Raw genomic sequence first — 21,616 nt, forward strand, 5'->3', positions numbered from 1 at the left:
GCTTTTTACTGATCCTTGAAATACTTTTATTAAAGGAACTATTCTATTAGAGCAGACATGTCAAACACAAGGCCCGGGGGCCAGATCCGGCCTGCGAAGTGGTTTCATGTGGCCCGCGAAGGCATCCTGGAAACAGTGAGGGAACGGCCCCCACTGCCTTGGCCCTGGCCCAGAGACCCTCCTTCTGCCAGAGACCCTCAGATCTGTCCCACTCCTGCCCAGGGCCTCATAGGCACCCTTGATGCGAACGATGTAGAGCTGGCCATGCCCACCCAGTAGGCCATACGCACTCTAGCCACGCCTACCCAGTAGGGCATGCCCACCCGGCCCCCTGAGCGCAACCGCAATGCTGATGCAGCCCTCAATGAAATTGAGTTTGACACCCCTGTATTAGAGGAACTAGATGAATTATTCTTCTGTCAATCAGACCTAATGGAGACTTACTATAAAAATGAATTAGAATCACTCATCCTTGAAGTATTAAAGCAGCTGCATCTTCACTTAGCAGATCAAAATGACTATTCGAGCCCATATGCACACATAGGCAGCCTGGAAGAGGTGTGTTCATGTTGCATAGTTTCTGAAGAGCATTGAATGGCTTTAATTATTGGGTATATTGTCATTCATTTTAAATAGCAGTAAGATTTCAAGGTTTGGGGGGTGGGGTTGCTTATTTTTAGTTAATTGTGGAATCTTCTTGGAATTGCTCAAAGGGCTGCATTGTGCACTGGAGATAGGTGGTGTCTTATTCCTCCTCCTCTGTTGAGGGAGGGATGTTCAATTCTAACATAGGTGGATACTTTTACCCCTCTTTAAACCAATGGTCCTCTCTATCCAAAATGTGGATTTTTTTGAATCTTATTCAGAACGTTTTGATCTCCTATGTTGTGCCATGCGTTTGTGAAATGGTTGTTTTGTTTCACCAATATACAGATTTGCATATGTCTCGCTGCATTGTATTGCATATATCACATTGCTCAGTTTGTATCTGGGTGTTTTATCCTTGAGGTAAACAAGCTTCTGCCTTAGTGTATTCTTGAGTTTAAAATGTACATGTACGTTGTGTTGATTGAGCACAAAATGGGAGAGATAAGAACCCTACATCACTGGGCTGAAAGTTTGCCCACCAGTAAAGAGGGAAAAGAAAAACAACTGAAACATGTCAAAGAATCCCTTGGAACTTGTGGTTATCCTAACTGGGCCTTCATCAAATCCAAAAAAAGACCCAGTATGAGCAACTCTACTGCAAACAAAGAGAACAACAAACATAGCAGTGTTGTCATTCTATATGTTGCAATGAATATCTGAAAAGCTCAGGAGGATTTCCAATCAACAGTTCAAACCTATGGTCCTCTCTGTCCAAAATGTGGACTTTTACTGTCTTCTATTGGAGGGGAGATAGGTCGTAGTCATTTTGGGTGGATGGAAACAGAGACAGTTTGGGTGGAATTGAAGCAGAGGTAGTTTGTGCAGAGCAGGAGAACATGACAAAATATATGAGGGACAGTCACCAAGCACACAAATTTTGATCATATGACTCTGGGAAAGCAATAGTTCTTAATCCAGTTTTTTCAGCGCCATCATAATTTTGAACTGTACTGAACAAAAGGTTATAACCCGAGGTCTATTCTAGACTGCTCTGTTCCGCTTCAAGCTATAGTGTCCAGGTGCTCCTCAGGGACAGTGCATTGTAGTAATATGCATGGGAGGTGGTGATTAAGGTATGAGTGATTATGACCAAAGCTTGCAAATAAAGGAAAGGACACAGCTGTCACACAAGATGAAATTGTGTGAAAGCCTTCATATCCATGGCTGCCATCTATTCTTCACACAGGAGAACCCACAGCTTGTGCATCTATTCTGTTGGGACAGTGCAACCCCATCTAGAACAAGAGAAAGCAAATCCTGGGATGCAGGGTGTCTTAGAACCAGGTGTTCTTTGGGGTTAAGTCAAATGCTGCTGTAACCTATATAGATTCCAACAGCTTTCAAACACCAAGACAAAACCTCCAGTGCATCACTGGTCAGACAGGAATACAGCTGTAATACTGATGCCTCACCCAGAGGTTTCATGCAGATGTTAAATAACAATAGGACAGCACCAAGACCTGAGGGAGCCCACAATGCAAAGCCTGTGGTGGGCGAGATCTTTTCCCTCTTGATGTCTTTGGAGATTCTCATCAGGATCATACTGGTGGTTGTCTCAAAGTGCTTTTTAAAAAGGCAACTGGACTGTTTTTTTCCTTGAGGAACAAGGAAGAAAATGTTTCACTTCTCATCTAAGAAGCTTCATCAGTTCTGATGGTGGGGAAATGGAAGTTAGGTACTGACAGTTGAGACTGGGTGGTGTGGGGATGGAAGGATAGGTTCTGATAGGATGGTGGGGGAGGGATGGAAGGATTGTATTTCTTTGCAGTCATCTGATCATTAGCGTTCTCTTTGAGAGCTGTTGAGGCCACTTGGGGATTTATCTGTCCCCTCAGGTCACCTGAATCAGGGTGCAATTGGTTGTGGAATAACCAATTAGCAAAATAAAAAATGGTATTTGTTCTTTGTCTATATATAATAAGCTTCCCATGCCAGCAAACCCTGCTCTCCCTCCAACTGAGAATGCAAGAAAACAACTAAACTCAGAGAGCCACAAATAGTCACAAATACATATGTAGATTTAATTATTTTATAATTCTGATCTTTTGGGATGTAAATCAAATATTTAAGATAATCTTACGTAACTTTTTGTTTATATGCTGTTTGACATTGGTTTTCTGGTGGTTAGTTTAATGCCATTTAACTTCATTTATTACATTTTAAGGGATTATTTATTTACATAAACATTTTATACTAATAGCAATTGCTTTTGCAATGTAAAATAGGCAGCTACTTTCTTTGTTGCCAAAAACTAGATCTAGGAAAATAAATACAACAAAAGCATGGAATATCTATTTTTGGTCAGTTCACATACACTGCTCTTTTATATCCTTCCCCCTGAAGGCACCTGCATATGAACTGTTACTCAGGTTATTCAAATGTGATATCTGATCACATACTAGAAAACATTGAAGCTCATAACCTGTTAATCTATGACAAATATGGCCAAAGGCAAAACTGCTTTGGAAACTTTCAACTTTATTTTCTTTATATAACATCAGATTATTAGCTCAAGACTATGTACACATACATATGCATACATACAATACATATACATGTATATATGTATACACATATGTACATAAACAGAACTACTGTATCTAACAATTATTTTTTCCATATCTTACAGTTTTAATGGAACTCGTTGAAGCATTGCATACTCTTAGAGAGAAACATGAAATTAAATCCCATTGCCATTGTAGCAGCAAACAGAATATACAAATTGGCTGGTTTCCCCCAGTGAATGGAGTATCTCAGGTAAGCCCATAATTTAGTAGTCAAGTGAAATAGTCATATTTTCATATTATATGGCATAATTACATATACATTGTGGTTAAATACTATAATGTAATACATTTTAGACATGTTTTATCTTCTCTTCAGCTGTATTAATGTCTTAAAATAATCACCTTTTTTAAAAGTACAATTTGATAAATTATTATGCTCTACAGATTTTACAGAATGTCCTTAATCACAGTAATAAAATTTCTCTGTGCATACCTGAGTTACAACAGCAAAAGCCATCTCAGAAATCCGAAGCAAATGGCAACACAAGCCCAGGAAGTGACATAAGTTCAGAGAGCAAGTTAAATCCTCCTGAGTCACAATCCTCACTGCATTGGTTGGCAGATCTAGCAGCACAAAAGGCTAGAGAAGAAAAAAAAGGTAAATAATGACATAAGTTGGTTAGAAAGCAACATCTCTTTCTTTGATGACCTGGAATTCAGCTGTTTGATAGATATAGTAGTATAGTATAACATACAATGTAATATAATTCATAGTATAGTATCCAGTATAAATTGTATACAGGTACTTTTCACTTACTGGCCACTTGTTCAGCAATCATTGGAAGATGCGATATGCTGAACAAATGATATTTTTGACCAGTTCTCAAAATTCCAGCCGTCACAATGCGCCCATGGTCACATGATTATGATTCAGGCACTTTTGGCAACCAGCTTGCACTTACAACAGTTGCAGCATCCCATGGTCACAGGATTGCCATTTGCAACCTTCCAAGTAGTTTCATGTATATTGTGAACAGCATGAGGGACAAGTTGGAATCCCGCTGAACAATGCAACAGCTGTAACACACCAATACTTCTGCACATTACCCAATGTGAAGAAACAAGAACTACTTCTATTTTTTTAAAAAAGGCCCAATCCTTCCAGATGCTCCAGAACGATACTATGGCCAGTGATAACAACATCTGTTGAAAAATCTAGGAGACAAGCCTGGTGCTGTGTTTTTTTTTCCTATATAAGAGAAAGCTATTGTGTTTTAAGTTTGAATAAGGTCTGTGGCTCATTGGTAGTAGCTTCCACTCTGCCATAACATGTAAAATTATGGGCCTTTTAAAAATATTTTGTGTTTATGTCTTCTTATGTAATGTTTTAGTGTTTTTGCTCTTTTTTATGATGCAGGCTAAATAGTATTGACTGCATTTTGAAGCTTTTAATTCAATCTCTGATATTACGTGACCAAAGCAATAGAATTGCATCAAGCACTTCATTATAAAATACAATCTGCTAGTATACCTGCTCCTTACCATTGCATAGTTATGTAACTTGTTCTATGTCTATATATATTTATTTTAGAAAACAAAGATTATCCCCTTGGAAAGCATACTAAAGAAGAACAAGAGCAAGACAACTCAGAATCTCTTAATTTCAAGGTGTCAACTCCTTTGTCTCAAAATAATGAGCAGGGCTCCACATTACGAGACCTGCTGACTACTACAGCTGGCAAATTGCGCCTAGGCTCCACAGATGCTGGCATTGCTTTTGCTCCAGTTTATTCAACAGGAACAGGAGTGAGTGTGTTGTCCAAATGCTGCGTTCTAGATGTATTAGGATAGAGAGGACCTGTTTCATAGCTTAGATGTCAGTAGATTAAGTGAGTAAAAGAGAAACAAGATCAAAAGTGCAGTACTGTTGGTATTTATTGTAACCTATTCTTGAAATACTTACCTGAATTAAAACATTTGGTCAAACAGCAACAGAGGTCTACAATTCAAAAAAATAGCATATCCAAGAGATTATTTAAATTTATGGAGCTGTGTTATTTTCTCATCCTGGATTTTCCTGGGAAAGCAGCTTGAATGTACTAATTTAGTTAGTATTCAGACTTAAAACAGAATTCTAAAGATTCATGCTTGTATTACAAATATGTGGCTAATTTACTGAAGTGAAATGGTTCAGTAGTTATATAACAATTATTTGGGCACATTAAATGATAAACAATTTAATTGAAAAATAATGCTGTATTATGGTTTATTCAGTGTGATTAGCATAATAGTTTTTTTAGATCGACAAAGAAAAAACTAAAGACTGCTTAAGCCCTCATTTTATTTTTCCAATAGAGTAGCAAAGGTGGAAGGACTATGCCAAACATTCTTGATGACATAATTGCTTCAGTTGTAGAAAACAAAATACCACCAAATAGAACATCAAAGATAAATATAAAATCTGAAATGAAGGAAGAGCTAAAGAACAATAGAAAAAGTATTTCAGATGATAACTACAGATTATTCAATGATATTCCACATTCATGGATTTGTAATAAGCATGTTTTGTGGCTCAGCGATCATGAAAACAGCAACAACTGGAAACTCTTCAAAGAATGCTGGAAACAAGGAAAGGTACATATTAAATTGTTCTTTTTAAAAACAGCTGACAAAGCATCACATCTTTTTTAAATAACATTTATTGAGTTTTTAATGCTTTAAGTTTAAAAGACTATTAATAAATTTGTCAGTGGGAGCAATTCTACAGCCAAATTTAGCCAAAAAATTCCATTACCTGATATTAGTCCCCAATCCCTGAAAATATTCTAGACCAAATGGAGAAAATAGTTGTTATAAATAATGTCAGTGTATTTCCTGATCAAGATGTAGCTTCTAGATCAAAGCTTCAGCTCTAATGTAACAAGTAGAATAACTCAGTAGATAGTAAAGAGAGGCTGATTGAAAATAGTCACCAGTTACATAGGTAACAACATTCTAATAACACCAAAGGTAGTATTCAGTACAAAAATAATTCAAATCTTGAACTTAAATTCAGATCCTAATAGTCCTACCAAACATGAATAATTACTTTAAATGACTACAGTTAATTTATTGTGCAGATTTACCTCTATATAAAAAATACGTACAATAATCTTTTGCATCCACCATTAGGATAAGCAAAAGTATACCCCTAATAATAGATTCAATTAGTATTTTGGCTCCATATAGGGTTTTTTTTTAGTAAATAGGTTTATACCAGACAAAATTAATGAAATATATTTATTTGTTAAATTTAATATTACTAATAATTACATTTATTAACTTCATACAAACTAGTGGGATCACAGCTAGCAGTGATTAAAGAGGAAAAATATCTTCGAGTAAAGATAGATAGTTCAATGTCAATATACATCAGTTGTTAAAAAAAAGAAAACAGCATGTTAGGGATAATAAGAAACAGTATTAAAAATAAAGGTGCCAATATTATAATGCCCTTATATAAATCAGTAATGCAATTACATCTAGAACAGTGTTTTGCAAGCTTGGTAAACTTAAGATGTGTGGACTTCAGCTCCCAGAATTCCCCAGCCAGCGTTCCCCATCAGGAAAACACTGGCCTAGAATATTGTGGGCAGTTCTGGTTGCTGTACTTCAAAAAGAATACAGTGTGGAGCTAGAGAAGAAGGTTCCTATGCAGAAAGATTTGAGGCTTTTTAGTTTAGAAAGGAGGTGAATGTCAGGGGACATGGCTGAGGTGTTCAAAATTATGACTGGTGTAGAGAAAGTGGACGAGGGGTCATTTTGTGCTTCCCAAAAAAAACTAGAACCAGAATTTACCCAATGAAACTAAATCCTGAAAGAATTGGATCTGACAAAAGGAATTATTTTTTTACACGTTATTAAATTTTGGAATTTACCACAAGATGTGGTGCTGGTTACCAGCTTCACTGGCCTCGAAAGATTGGACCATTTTGAGGAACTTGTGGGGATTAATATCTGTTAGCCTTGATGTGGCTACTCCTGAAGGCCATCAGCTGGGAAACTAGTAGGCTTCCTTGTGTAGCTGACTGGCCCTTGTGAGAAGAGACTTCCGGACTTGACCAGCTGTGGCTTCAGTCCAAGAAAAAGCACTTCTAATGTTCTTATTTACTTAACCTGCTTATCTGTGTCCTGCCTTAGCCAATGTAGCTATATTATTGTTCTTTCACATGATGAATTTTTTCAAAACTAATTTTTCAGGTAGTTCTGAACTTACGACTGGACTCAATTTCATAGCCATTTTTACAATGGTCTTAAAGCAAGTCACTATAGTTGTTAAACTGATTAAGTGAACCATGTGGTCATTAAGTGAATCCAGCATATCCAATGGGCAAAAAATGTCACAAGTCCATAGGATAATGCAACTAGTCACACCTGGAAGCTAGTCTCCAAGTGCCTGAAATGTGACCCCATGATCACTGGGGGATTCCAGCAGTTGTAATTTTGAATGGTTGTAAGTCAAGGACTACCTGTTTATATACCATATTTTTTTAAAGAAATACTACTGCTTATTGTTGTTTTTATATTATGCTTTCCAGTTTGTATTAGTCTCTGGAATCCACAAAAAAATGAATGGCAGTTTGTGGAAAGCAGATTTTATTAGTTCAGATTTTGGTGATCTCAAAGCTGATCTTCTGAATTGCAAAGATAGCATTACTGCAAGTGGCAGTGTCAAGGAATTCTGGGATGGTTTTGAAGAAATTTCAAGTATGTTTTGTTTTGTTCATACCTTCAAATAATTGTATGCAAATACGTTCGTGTGCATATATAATATAATTGAAAATAGAGAATATAAATATTATGAAAGCATAACTATCCTTTAAATTTTAGACACAAGATGATGTAAATAATATCATGGATTCATTAATAATACAAATACAGAAATTGCCTTATTGATAGTTTTGCAATAATATCTTTTTTTCATATACATTTTTTTAAAAAGTTACTTGTACATTTGTAAGCTGCAGTCTTCTGATTTTTCATAATTATAAAAGCTGCCAAGAAAGAAACTGAGATTCCTGTTGCAGGAACTTAATTCCTTCATGTCACATATAGACTTATATACAAACTTTAGTAATGATAATATATGGAATTTTCTGGAAATATTTGCACAAATTATGATGTGTCATAATTTAAATATGAAATAATACAACATTGGCATTTCCACAGTTCTAAAATACTAGTTATAAATAAAAGTTTGAACAGTTATTAATATTAGTTGCATTTTGTTTTAGAAGAATTTTTTTAAAGGATTTTATTGGTTTTTATAGGGTTGGGGATGGAATGGAAGGATAAGGGTTAGGGTTGGGGTCAAAGGGAGGATAGGATCAAGGTTGGGGTTGGGGTTTCCCCCCGCTGGTATTTCCAGTATTTGGCAAACAGCATATTGTCTGGGTAGATAAGTGTACATAACAATAACAGGTCTAATGATTGATAACAATAGTAAATATAGTTAATGATCATAAACAGTATTAGTTTTTCAATCTATAATCTTTTCCTTGCTAGTATATAGTCAAAATTATATATTTTATTTATTTTATTTTAATTCCATTTATATCCCGCCCTTCTCCGAAGACTCAGGGCGGCTTACAAGCTTCACATTCCTTTCTCTTTAATTCGTTTTTCTAGCCATTGATAAAATCTATTCCAAGTTCTATAATAAACCAAATGTTCTTTCTGTTTAATCTCTAAAGTTAGTCTATCCATTTCTGCACACACTAATATTTTCTTAATTAATGCTTCTTCAGTCGGCGAGTTTTCATTTTTCCAATATTGGGCAAATACAATTCTTGCTGCTATTAATACATGTAATATTAAATATCCACTCTCCTTTTTCATAGCTAGGTCCTATCATTCCTAACAAAAACAATTCTGGTTTAAATTCTATTTGTTTTTTAGTCATCTCCAACCATAAATGTATCTTAAGCCAAAACCTTTTAGCTTTAGGACATATCCACCAGATATAATAGTAAGTACCTGGTCTTTGGTTACATTTCCAACACACATTTGAAGTATTTTTTAACATTTTCGCTAGTCTCACTGGTGTCATATGCCATCTATAAAACATTTTATACAAGTTTTCTTTATATGGTACAGCTTTGATTAATGCTACTGACCCATAGTTTTTCCCATTCCTCTAACTCTATAGTATATCCAAAGTTTTTTGCCCATGTTATCACTGTTTCTTTGACTTGTTCTTCTTCCATCTTTAGATTAAGCAGAAATCTGTAAAGTTTTTTAATCAGCTTTTCATCTGTCTTTAACAGCAAAAGATCTAATTCTGTCTGTTCTTTGTAGAGTCGCATTGTTTTGATATCTTTTTCATATCTTGTTTGAATTTGCAAATATGGCCACCATGCTAGGACAATACCTTGTTGTTGTAAGTCGTGTCTAGATTTCAGTCTTCCTTCGTTGTCCAGTATGTCTTTATAAGTTGCAAGTTTGTCATAGGCTTCCATTGTTGAAAGCCATTCAAGTATCTTGATATAAATTTTTTCTTTTATTTTTTCCCATTCTAAAAAAAGGGGCATACCTTATAGAGTGGTTTTGAAAGTAACTGTGAGCTTTATTCTTCCCATACCACAGAAAGGCATGCCAGCCAATTTGCAGGTCATGCCCCTCTAGGTATAATAGTCTTTTATCTCTCAGCATTATCCATTCTTTAAGCCATGTTAAAATAGCTGCTTGGTAATATAGCCTCCAGTCTGGGAGTCCAAATCCTCCACTTTCTCTAGCTTCCTGTAGCATTTTCGCTTTGATTTGTGCTTTTTTTCCTTGCCAGATAAATTTCAATGTTATTGTGTTCAGTTCATCAAAAAAAGCTTTTTCTAATTTTACCGGACCGTTTGGAATAAAAAGAGTATTTTCGGTACAATGCTCATTTTAACTGTGGCTATTCTCCCCAGCATTGATAATTGAAGGTCTTTCCACTTTTCTAAGTCCAGTTTTATTTGTTTTAACAATTCGATATAATTATCCTCTTTTACTGTTATACATCTTGCTGTTAAGTAAATTCCCAAATATTTGACTTTTTTAACTATTTGGAGATTTGGGGTTTTTTTGCAAATTGAGTTTTTTGTTTTTCTGTTAAATTCTTTGTCAAAACTTTAGTCTTTTCTCTATTTATTATCAGACCTGCCACTTCACCATATTTTTCTATTGTCTCTAGCAATTTCATGCTTGTTTCTAGGGGTTCTTCCAATATGAAAACCAGGTCATATGCAAATGCTTGCAATTTATATGTTTGATCCTTTATGTCCAATCCTTTAATTTCAATATCTTGTCTAATATTTCTATTCAATACGTCCAAAGTTAATGTAAGTAACAATGAGGATAAAGGACATCCCTATCTTGTACCCTTTTTGATATTAAAGTTTTCTGTGTAATCTCCATTCACAATTATTCTAGCAGTCTGTTTATCGTAAATTGCATAGATTGCGTTCGTAAAGTTTTCCCCAAAGTCCATTTCAGCCAGTTGCTGAAACATAAATTACTAGTTTAAATTATCAAATGCTTTTTGTGCATCGAGGAATATTAATGCCATCTGTTTCCCTGGATGGGCTTCATAGTACTCTAAAACATCAAGGATCATTCTTAGGTTATTTTTTATCTGTCTTTTAGGCAAAATGCCATTTTGGTCTGTGTATAAATTCAATCAAGAATTTCTGGATTCTTTCTGCCATTATCGAAGCAAAAATTTTATAGTCTACATTTAGTAATGATACTGGTCTATAGTTTTTTATGTGTGTCAAATCTGTGTCTGTTTTAGAAGAATTTTTAAAAGTTTCATTTTGTGTATGTAATTAACATCTATGGCAGTGGTCCCCAGCCCCCGTGCCATGGCCTGTTCATAACTGGCTGTGTGAAAGGCCGGCTGGCACACTCGTGTGTGCAGCTGCAGTTGCATAAGCGGGTCAGTGCACACATGTAGCTCCACTCGCAGTCAAGCTGTGTGCACATGCACACTGGCCTCCCATTGTGCGCCCCGGTCCCCCTCTCTCCCCCCCTCAGCCGGCCCACCAAGCCATAAAGGTTGGGGACTACAGTCTATGGGGTATAGTCAGCTTGCTCCCTCCACTTAGGGGTCTCAGGAGTGGCCATTTTAGTTTTTTGACTACAACTCTAAGTTGATTTCAAAGGGTGGAGCAGAACCCTTTGAAAGAGGGTAAGAAAAGAGGGAGGTGTGAGAGAAACGAGTTTGAAAAATTCCAGAACAGAATACAGTTTAATACCATCTAATATTGCAAGCATTTTCATAGCTCCCCCATTCACTTACCTATGTTATTTTCAGAGCGGCAAAAAAATAAAAATGGAGAAATAATTGTACTGAAGCTGAAAGACTTGCCTTCAGGGGATGATTTCAGGACCATGATGCCTGCAAGGTATGTATGTATGTATGTATGTATGTATTTACATTTATTTACTTTATTTATTTATGAAAGTTATTTCCTGCCTATTTTGTCTTCCTCCTTTCTCTGAAATATTCTTTTTAAATATTTTTGTTGCTTCCATCTTTATTTTTTACAGGTATGAAGATGTATTAAAAAGTTTACCACTGCCTGAATATTGTAACCCAGAGGGAAAACTTAATTTGGCTTCATACTTGCCAGGATTTTTTGTACGCCCAGATTTAGGACCTAGATTATGCAGCACCTATGGTAAGTAACCTTCATTATGTTGTGTTGAGGTTTTTATAATAAATATATTTGACCTGTTAAAAAAATCAATTTCATAAAAGAGCATTTTATCTGTCTGATAATATGAAGACCTTAAAGATACTTTCATCAAACTTATGACTGAATTATTGTACTGATCTTGATGATTGCCACACTATTATATCTATTATTTTTGAAATTAAGTTTTTTGTTTATAACTACATTTTACCTAATAGAAGTATTTGACATACAGTATGTTGCATTTTTCGGAGTAGATGAAAAATAAAGATCAGATTAAAAATGTGCTTTGATACATTTATACTCTATTTTTGCAAAAGGTGTAGCTGCTGCAAAAGACCATGATATAGGAACTACAAATCTTCATATTGAAGTATCTGACATTGTGAACATCCTTGTCAGTGTTGGTATAGCAAAGGGGAATGGAGTCCCTTCAAAATCAGGTAGAAATAACATCTGAATGTATACGTATTAATGTGGTGCAGTAGAATCTGCAATTTAGCATAAATCAGCCCAACATAGTATGTTAAAAATTCTAATTGTCATGAGATTCCTCCATGTTAAATATGTCTTTATAATAATAGTTTTAATCCTAAGAAAGGCTCATATAGAAAAGTTAGCAAAATCTGAAGTTAAAAGTCACTGAAAAATAATTTATATACATTTTCCCCTCTTGAAATACTTCAATCTATGCTTTAAAAGTTGTTTTATAATTTTTAATTAGACAAGATTTTGATGCCCTCCAACATCTTTTGGTTAAATTCAATAGAAGAATGGAGTTTGTAATACAGTATTAGCCATATACTAAAACTTTTCTTTCTCTAGAAAGTGACTCCATTTGTCAATTCACAGGGGTATTAAAAAAGTTTGAAGAAGAAGATTTGGATGATCTCCTAAGAAAAAGACTGAAGGATTCAAGTGAATTGCCAGGTGCCTTGTGGCATATTTATGCCAACAAGGATGCTGACAAAATAAAGGAGTTTTTACAAAAGGTTAGTTTGATTCATCTATACTTTATATTAGAACTAAATAGTCTTTGTTTTAGAACTAATTGCAATGTATGTGCCCAATTTCTAGAGAATGGTAGATGAACAACCATTTGTTTTTTTATTATTTTATGTTATTTGTTATTATATGTTATTTTATTGATAGTGAAGTTTACCACACACAAAGTAGGGAAGCAGGCTTTTTCCTATGCAATTCAATCCAATTTTTACATGGGGGAAGAAGATGCAACATAGTAGTAGTTTTAAGAGTTCTGACATTTGATGTGTGGCTATATGTTCAGGAGTGCCATCTGATTCAGTGCTTGAGTCAGTGTACTAGGACAGGGGTCGGCAACCTGAAGAAGCAAAAGAGCCACTGGGAACCGGTTCCATCACACATAAAAAAAAGTGGGAGCCGCGCGCGTGCATCCACGCATGCGCATGCGTGGATACACGCGCACGGTTCCACTTTTTTTTATGTGGACGGACCTGCACGCCAGCGGCGACGGGTCTCCGTGGTGACGGGCGCTGGGTTGCGGCACCGCCTTCAGCCCGGGCGTCGCCAGAGCCACCCCCGGGACCTCCAAACTGCCACCCGAACACCCGTTTGGAGACCTGCTGGTGCCGGTTTAGAAAGCTTTCTAAACCGGCACCAGCAGGTCTCCAAACCGCACCTCCGCCCGAACACCAGCAGGTCTCCAAACGGGTGTTCGGGCGGAGGTGCGAGAGAGGTGCGCGCGCAGCTCTCCAAACCTTTGGAGTGGTGCACGCGCACCTCCTCCCGTTCAGAGTGGTGCGCGCGCACCGGGCGACTGGGTTGCCGACCCGTGTACTATGGCATTAATTCCTCTCTCAACTAATTTACATATACACTATAAAAAGAAGCACTAGAGTTGGGGTTTAAGGAGAAATAGGCCAGAAGACAAACACGCCTTCACAGTTCTTTTGTGCAACATGCATATACAGAAAGCATAACCATTCAAATTGATAGCACAAACATGAATGCAGTAGCAGGAAAAAAGAAATTATCTTGAAATCAGAATCGTCACTAATGTATATTTATTTGTACTCGTTCCTTAATGATCACAGGTCATTCTTTTTCTCAAATGTATTACAGATCGCAAAGGAACAAGGTTTAGAAGTATTACCAGAGAATGATCCAATACGTGATCACAGTTGGTATGTAAACAAAAAGCTTCGCCAAAGACTTTTTGAAGAATATGGAGTAAAAACATGTACTCTGATCCAGTTTCTTGGGGATGCTGTTATTTTACCAGCAGGAGCTTTGCACCAGGTAAAAGTTATATCTAACATGTTATTTTAATTTAAAATACTTTGAAATAATGAGAAAATAAACAGAAATGTTTATTTTCTGTGGTGGCGCAGTGGTTAGAATCCAACCTACTTCTGCTGACTGCCAACTGCCAGCAATTTGGCAGTTCAAGTCTCAACAGCTCAAGATTGATTCAGCCTTCCATCCTTCCGAGGTTGGTAAAATGAGGGCCCAGATTGTTAGGGTCATTATGGTGACTGTAAAGCACTGTGAAACAGTATATAACTGCTATTGCTAATGCTAAATCCTGTTCTAGGACTTCACTAACTTGCCAAAGATTAAGAAGGTTTTGGTTTGACTGTTTAGTAGTTGATAAATAAAAATATTTTAGAAGAATATTTTAATGCATTAGGCATTGTCTCAAAGATTGGGGTTTACGTTTTTTTTAAAAAGTGAAGTATTTTCTTGTTTGTCTTCTTTGATGTAACCCTGAGCTAAGGATCAAATTAAATGGTGATTCTGACAAGCTTCTAATTTGAAAGAAAAGTAGTTATAAATGCATTTATATTTTACCCCCCTCTCTAAGACTACATCATAATTTCCTTCTTTCCATAAGCTATCTTTTTTAATCTTCAAACCCATAAATCACAAATTAATTTTTATCCCTTTTTCAACAAAACGTCCTTAAGGAGTTTCCAGATAAATATAGTTGTTGGCTTTTCTCTAATCAAACAAGTTAATTTTGCCAAATTCTACTTTCTGCAAATTCCAGCAGAATTAGTGATGGAAGAAAACAGTTAAACCCCAGCTCTTTCCATCCTCCTGTCCTTCACTCTGGCTTTCAAAGGGGAACCCCTTTTTCTCTCTGAAAGGGGAAGCGTTTGGGGTTACCAAAACCTACAGACTTCTGCTAAAGGGTGAAGTTGTTGGTTCCATCTCTGGGGAGCACCTGTCAATCTTGTGAATACCAGATGGCATCGCAAGTGCCATCAGTGTCACACAGTAGGTCAAGATATTTCAAAAAAGACCCAACTTTGTGGACCTTTGCCCCACACGTTTTAGCCCCTCTGGTAGCACTAGGTAGCCTCCCTAAGAAAAGAAGGGGAGATACATTGGAAGTTGTCTCATCTGGCCTGGCCCTTTTCTTTTATATATTACAGAATAAAGTTTGAATTCCTTTTTTAAAAATATATCTTTAAAGATAGAAATTCGGATCCATCACTGCCAGTCTGAATTGTGCTATTTTTAAAGCTGCTGTCTTTACTGCTATATATTTCCTATATGGCTTTCATTCAATCATTATACTGCTGAATAAAATGTATTTTTATTATATCGCAAGAATGCTTTGTTTGGTTTTGTCAGTTAAATTTCATTACAATTTGTTGACCAAAGAAATCGGTTAGTCTATTTGCTTAAATAAAAATGGAAATAAATTAACAGCATGTAACAGATTTATGGAGACATAATATCTATATGGGACCACTCCGGTGGGAAGGTAACAGCGTTCCGTGTGCCTTTGGCGTCTAGTCATGCCGGCCACATGACCACGGAGACGTCCTTGGACAAGCGCTGGCTCTTCGGCTTTGAAACGGAGATGAGCACCGGCCCCTAGAGTCGGAAACGACTAGCACGCGCGTGCGGGGGAACCTTTACCTTTAATATCTATATGTAACTTTTATGCCAGAAAGTTCTATTATATTTCCTTTTCAAATTTTCCTTTTCAACTTCTATAACCTTTCCAGTAATAATTGGAATTTTTTTCTTTCTTTGCTCAGGTTCAAAATTTTCATAGCTGTATTCAAGTAACAGAAGACTTTGTATCTCCAGAACATCTTACACAATCTTTTCATTTAACACAAGAACTTAGACTCTCAAAGGAAGAAATCAACCATGATGATAAGCTGCAGGTAACTGATGAATGCCTGTCATAATTCAGTTTCTAGTGAAATGTTGCTCTTCTCTAATGCTCTCTCTGAATCTGTGATGACAGCAGTCATACCTCCATATTGCTTGGACAGGTAGTCCTGACTTACTTTTGGACCAGAATTTCCATTGCTAAGCAAGGCAGATGTTAAGTCAGTCATGCTCTTTATACAACCTTTTTTCCCATGGTTGTCAAGTGAATCACTGGTGTTGCTTAAGTGAAACACCTAGGTGTTAAGCAGATGTGGCTTCCCCATTAACTTCGCTTGTGAGAAGCTGGCTGGGAAGGCTGCAAATGACAATCACCTGCAGGATCCTTTAACTTTGGTAAATACGTTCACAGCTGCTAATAATAATAATGAAGTTGGAAAAGATCTTGGAGGTCATCTAGTCCAAACTCCTGCTCAGGCAGGGAACTCTATACCCTTTCAGACAAATGACTGTCCAGTCTCTTCTTAAAAACTTCCAGTGTTGGAGCATTCACAGCTTCTGGAGGCAGGTTGTTCCACTGATTAATTGTTCTAACTGTCAGGAAATTTCTCCTTAGTTCTAGGTTGCTTCTCTCTTTCATTAGTTTGCATCCGTTGCTTCTTGTCCTGCCTTCAGGTGCTTTGGAGAATAGCTTGATTCCCCTCTTATTTGTGGGAGCCCTTTAGATATTGGAACACCACTATCATGTCACCCCTAGTCCTTCTCTTCATTAAATTAGACATAACCAATTCCAGCAACCGTTCCTTATATGTTTTAGCCTCCAGTCCCCTAATCATCTTTGTTGCTCTTCTCTGTACTCTTTCTAGAGTCTCAACATCTTTTTTATATCGTGGTGACCAAAACTGGATGCAGTATTCCAAGTGTGGCCTTACCAAAGCATTGTAAAGTCATATTAACCCTTCACGTGATCTTGATTCTATCCCTCTGTTAATGCAGCCTAGCACTGTGTTGGCTTTTTTGGCAGTTGCAGCACACTGCTGGTTCATATTTAAGTGACTGTCCACTAGGAGACTCCCTTCTCACAATTGTTACTATTGAGCAAGGTACCACCTATACTATATCTGTGCATTTGGTTTTTCTTGCCTAAATGTAAAGCCTTGCTTTTTTTCACCATTGAATTTCACTTTGTTAGATAGTGCCCAATGTTCAAGTCTGTCAAGATCCTTCTGTATCCCATGCCTATCTTCTGGAGTGTTGACTATTCCTGCCAGCTTGGTGTCATCTGCAAATTTGATGAGTTCCCATCTACCCCTCAACAAAGAAGTTGAAGAGCACTGGGCCCAGAAGAGAGCCCTGGGGCACCCTCTTACACACTTCCCTCCAAGTAGATGCAGTTCCATTGAGGACCACACGCTGAGTACGAATCCATCTGGTGGTGATGCTGTCTAACTCATATTTTTCTATCTTATCAAATAGTAGGTTGTGGTCTACTTTATCAAATGCCTTACTGAAGTCCAAGTAAATTATATCCACAGCATTCCTCTGGTCCACTAATTTTGTCACTTGGTCAAAGAATGCAATAAGATTTGTCTGGCATGATCTGTTTTTGACAAGCCCATGTTGGCTTTTGGTAATGACTTTGTTTGCCTCTAGGTGTTCGCTGAATCTTTGCTTATCTTTTCCAAGATCTTCCGAGGTATTGAGGTTGGGCTGATAGGTCTGTAGTTTCCTGGATCCATTTTTCTTTTCCTTTTTTGAAGATGGGAACTACATCAGCTCTTTTCCAGTCCTCTGGTGCCCCAGGATCTTTGAAAGATATAGTTTAGTGGTTCTGAGATCACATCTGCCAGTTCCTTCAGAACCTTGGGGTGTAGTCCATCTGGTCCTGGTGATTTGAACTCATCTAGGCTGAACAGGTGCTCACTTACCATTTTCTTGCCTGTCTTAACTTGTATTTCTAATCTATTTTTATGGTGCTGTTTTTGATAGGTTGGACTGTTTTTTTCCCTTTGTGTAAATACGGATGCAAAAAATGAGTTGAGTATTTATTTATTTATTATTGGGACTTATATGCCGCCCTATCTCCTGAAGGACTCAGGGCGGCTAACAACAGTAACATATAATAAATACAGAAGTTAAGATAAAAATTAAAATTAAAGGCCTCTGTACAATAAATTAAAATTAAAATAAATTAAAAGTTAGAGTTAAAAATTAAAAACATAATTAAAATCCCTGTCAGTCCAGGTCAGCCAGGTGGAAAAGGAGTAGTTCTGCTTTCTTCCTGTTGCTTGTCACCTTCTTGCCACTTTCCCCCAGTAGTGGACTAATTATTTCCTTAACTTTTTTCTTGATTTTATATGTTGAAAGAAGCTTGTTGTTGTTGTTATTTTTTACTTTTGTCACAAGCCTTAGTCCATTTTGAGCCTTAGCTTTCTTCACGTCATCTTTGCAGGCTCAGGCTATTTGCTGATATTCTACCTTAGTTATGTGCACCTTTTTCCATTTTTTATAGTTGTCCTTTTTATCTTTCAATTTATCAGAGAGTTCTTTATGCAGCCATGCTGGTTTCTTTTGAGAGCTATTATTTTTCTTCATCATTGGTATTGTGCTAGACTCGGCTTTTATAATCTCACTTTTCAATATTTCCCAAGCTTCTTGAGATGTTTTTGCCTTGAGATTCTCATCCATGGAATCCTTCAACACCTTCTATCATTTTGTTAGTGAGAATTAAGTCCAATGTGGCTGATCTCCTAGTTCCCTTCTCTACTTTTTGGGAGGCAAAGCTGTTTACTAGGCTTGTCAGGAATCTGTTTGATTTTCCACTTGGTGCAGAGTTTGTCTCCCAGTTGATGTCAGGGTAATTAAAGTCCCCCATTACTATTGTGATGTGCTTCCTACATACCTACATACCTGACTGGCAAAAAGTTCATCTATTAGCTCTATTTGTTTGGGTGGCCTATAGTATACACCTACGGCAATGTCTTCCCCCCCCCCCTTTTATATTGACCCAAATGCATTCAAGACCGTTTTCATCATTGTTGTGCTCTATTTCTGTAGAGATGTAGTTATTTCTTATAGAGAACGCAACTCTTCTTCCTCTTTTATTTGATCTGTTTCTTTTAAATAATTTAAATCCCTCTAGCTGTGTGTTCCATTTGTGGGTTTCATCCCACCAAGTTTTTGTAATGGCAACAATATTATATCTGCCCTCATTTACCTAAATTTCTAATTCACCCTGTTTGTTGCTCATACTCTGTGCATTGGTGTATAGACATTTGAGTCCTTTATGACTGACGCTGTGTTTACTTTCTACATAACCTGTGTGGTGCCTGAGTTCCCCTATTTTCTTACCACCTTATTGGTTAGTGCACTTTGTGTGGCACTCACTGTTAAAAGCTTGATTTTGCTTGACAGCAAGGTTGGTATTCTTGTCCACACACACATCTATGTTACATGCACTGATAACCCTATAATTTTCAGATTGCCGGGGACTGGGATGTTCTGTATTAATTAACTCACTGTCCCTGTTGTTTAGTTTAAATATTTCCCTAGAAAATCTGTGAATTTATAACGTCAGTTGCCAAGTGTCTGAACTATGATCATGTGACTGAGGATGCTGCAATGTTAAGTGCAAGAACAGGTCATGTCACTTTTTTCAGTGCCATAATGTCAAACAGTCACTAAATGATTGGTCTTATGACAAGGACTACCTGTATTTAAATTAATCTAGAAAATACATATCCTTCCCTTTCTGTTTCTAGGGAGGCAGCCCTGGACTGTCTCCATCTGGCCATGTATTAGAGAGAGCTGAAGTGGTGGTTGTACATATTATTCTGTCCTTGAGAAGAGCACAGTTAAACACAGAAGCAGTTCAGGAATTTATATGAATCAGCTCGTCACTTTTCTTCAGGTTCTTTTTTTCAAACATTCATTTCTTCCTTGATTTTCTTACAGATAAAAAATATATTATGTCATGCGGTTAAGGAAATGGTAAGAGCTTTGAAATCTCATGAACATGAAATTGAAGATATCGAAGAAAGTTAAAATGTATGGGTTTCCTTTTTGGGCTCAGAAGAAAATGATCTATCGTATTTTTCTTTACGATAAAGAATGTTTTCACTAATATAAGCTGCACGAACCATCAGTGCCAAGAAAATATGTTTCTTATATTTACTTGCTACTGACACTGCAACAAAAAGGCTCCCCTTTCAATGTTTTTGATTTAACTTGAGCTTTTTTGAAATAGGAAACTCTAAATAGCATTGAGCTGTTATGTATTATAGTGTAAATGAATTTTTCAAGCTGTCAAAAGTTTAAGATGTATTTATTTTTGGAAAAAACTACAGAATTCTATGCTCTATTGTTGATCAAATGTAAATGTGATTTGTACAGTTTGTTTAAAATAACTTGGATATTTTTCACTGCATTGAGACAGTCAACTGTGAGAGTAGGATACAAACACCAGCTATTGCCTGCAATTGAGATATTTCTGAATCCGCACAGCAGTCATGTCATGATCTGAAAATTACTGCCAAATAACTGTAAACTTTGTATCATAAAAAATATATGAAATATATACTAGACACTTCAGTATTTTATTGAAGCTATTCAGTGTACAATTAAACATTTTCAAAAATGTGTAATTTATTTAAAATTTGTCTCATTTTGGTAAAATGTATGTAACTTTTAAAGCTAAATATAAAACTTAATATGCTATGTAAATATATACATATATACATTCAATAACATATTTTTTTAAAATGTTGGCTTGCTTTTAATTGTTAAAAGTGCAAGTGTTAAACATGCTTTGTACATCAAAAGTTGAAAGGGGTTTTACATTTTTCATTAAAAGGACTTTATCAAACCTTGTTGTCATTGTGTGTTTTTCACATTCTGTGGCACATTTGCGAAAGATGTGCATGCCTGGGCAGTCATTCACAATGGCTGTAAGTGTGTCTGTGTAATGGTAACTATGTAATAGTTGTTCATTTAATGTCAATCTTTTTGCCCGTTCCAGAGTTCCTGTGAAAGTGTTAGAGCACCATTCAAAGAAAGTTTAGCTAATGAAGAATAAACATAATTATTTCTTGTTATGTATTGTCTTTAACTACAGCTCTGGCTATAGAAAAATGCTAGCTTAAAATCAGTTTAAAAAACTACAATTGACGGATGCCTAAAAACAAATTCAAACACTTGGACTAGGAAATAACAGTTAAATAACATTCTTTGTATTGTTACCAATAATATATAATATATATTATATTTTAAATATTTAAATAAATATATAGTAATATTTCCATTCTGGCTGAATTAAATGTAGGTAGAGCTTGTATTTGCATGGTTACAGTACTCTGAACAAATAAAATGTATGTAACATAATTAGAATGTAAATCTAGACTAATTATCTAAACACTTAATATGTTCTAGCTCATTTTCAAATTGAGTTCAAATATTTAAAAAGGTAAAGGTAAAGGTTCCCCCGCACATGCGTACTAGTCGTTTTCCGACTCTAGGGGCCGGTGCTCATCTCCGTTTCATAGCCGAAGAGCCAGCGCTTGTCCGAGGACGTCTCCGTGGTCATGTGGCCGGCATGACTAGCACGGAATGCTGTTACCTTCCCACCGTAGTGGTCCCTAT

The 21,616-nt window shown here is 36.5% G+C and overlaps 1 protein-coding gene across 9 annotated transcripts in view; it reads left to right on the forward strand.

Moving 5' to 3' along the window:
- Positions 1-20,715, forward strand: part of JMJD1C (jumonji domain containing 1C) — a 131,768-nt gene extending 111,053 nt beyond the window's left edge. For 4 of the 9 annotated variants that reach the window (XM_081328233.1, XM_081328234.1, XM_081328238.1 and 1 more), the window contains 12 exons: positions 3,278-3,405; positions 3,600-3,813; positions 4,747-4,961; positions 5,511-5,789; positions 7,733-7,901; positions 11,485-11,575; positions 11,721-11,851; positions 12,187-12,309; positions 12,719-12,858; positions 13,970-14,146; positions 15,901-16,032; positions 19,934-20,715. In XM_081328233.1, the coding sequence (XP_081184359.1) occupies positions 3,278-3,405; positions 3,600-3,813; positions 4,747-4,961; positions 5,511-5,789; positions 7,733-7,901; positions 11,485-11,575; positions 11,721-11,851; positions 12,187-12,309; positions 12,719-12,858; positions 13,970-14,146; positions 15,901-16,032; positions 19,934-20,023 (1,889 nt within the window). In that variant the 3' untranslated portion in view covers positions 20,024-20,715. Of the gene's footprint in view, positions 1-3,277; positions 3,406-3,599; positions 3,814-4,746; positions 4,962-5,510; positions 5,790-7,732; positions 7,902-11,484; positions 11,576-11,720; positions 11,852-12,186; positions 12,310-12,718; positions 12,859-13,969; positions 14,147-15,900; positions 16,033-17,171; positions 17,455-19,933 lie in introns of all 9 variants that reach the window. The other 5 variants (XR_014026501.1, XR_014026502.1, XM_081328237.1 and 2 more) reach the window with 5 other exon arrangements.
- The last annotated feature ends 901 nt before the right edge of the window (positions 20,716-21,616 follow it).

This window comes from Vipera berus (genome assembly GCF_964194415.1).
Source record: "Vipera berus genome assembly, chromosome: 5".
NCBI lineage: Eukaryota > Metazoa > Chordata > Lepidosauria > Squamata > Viperidae > Vipera > Vipera berus.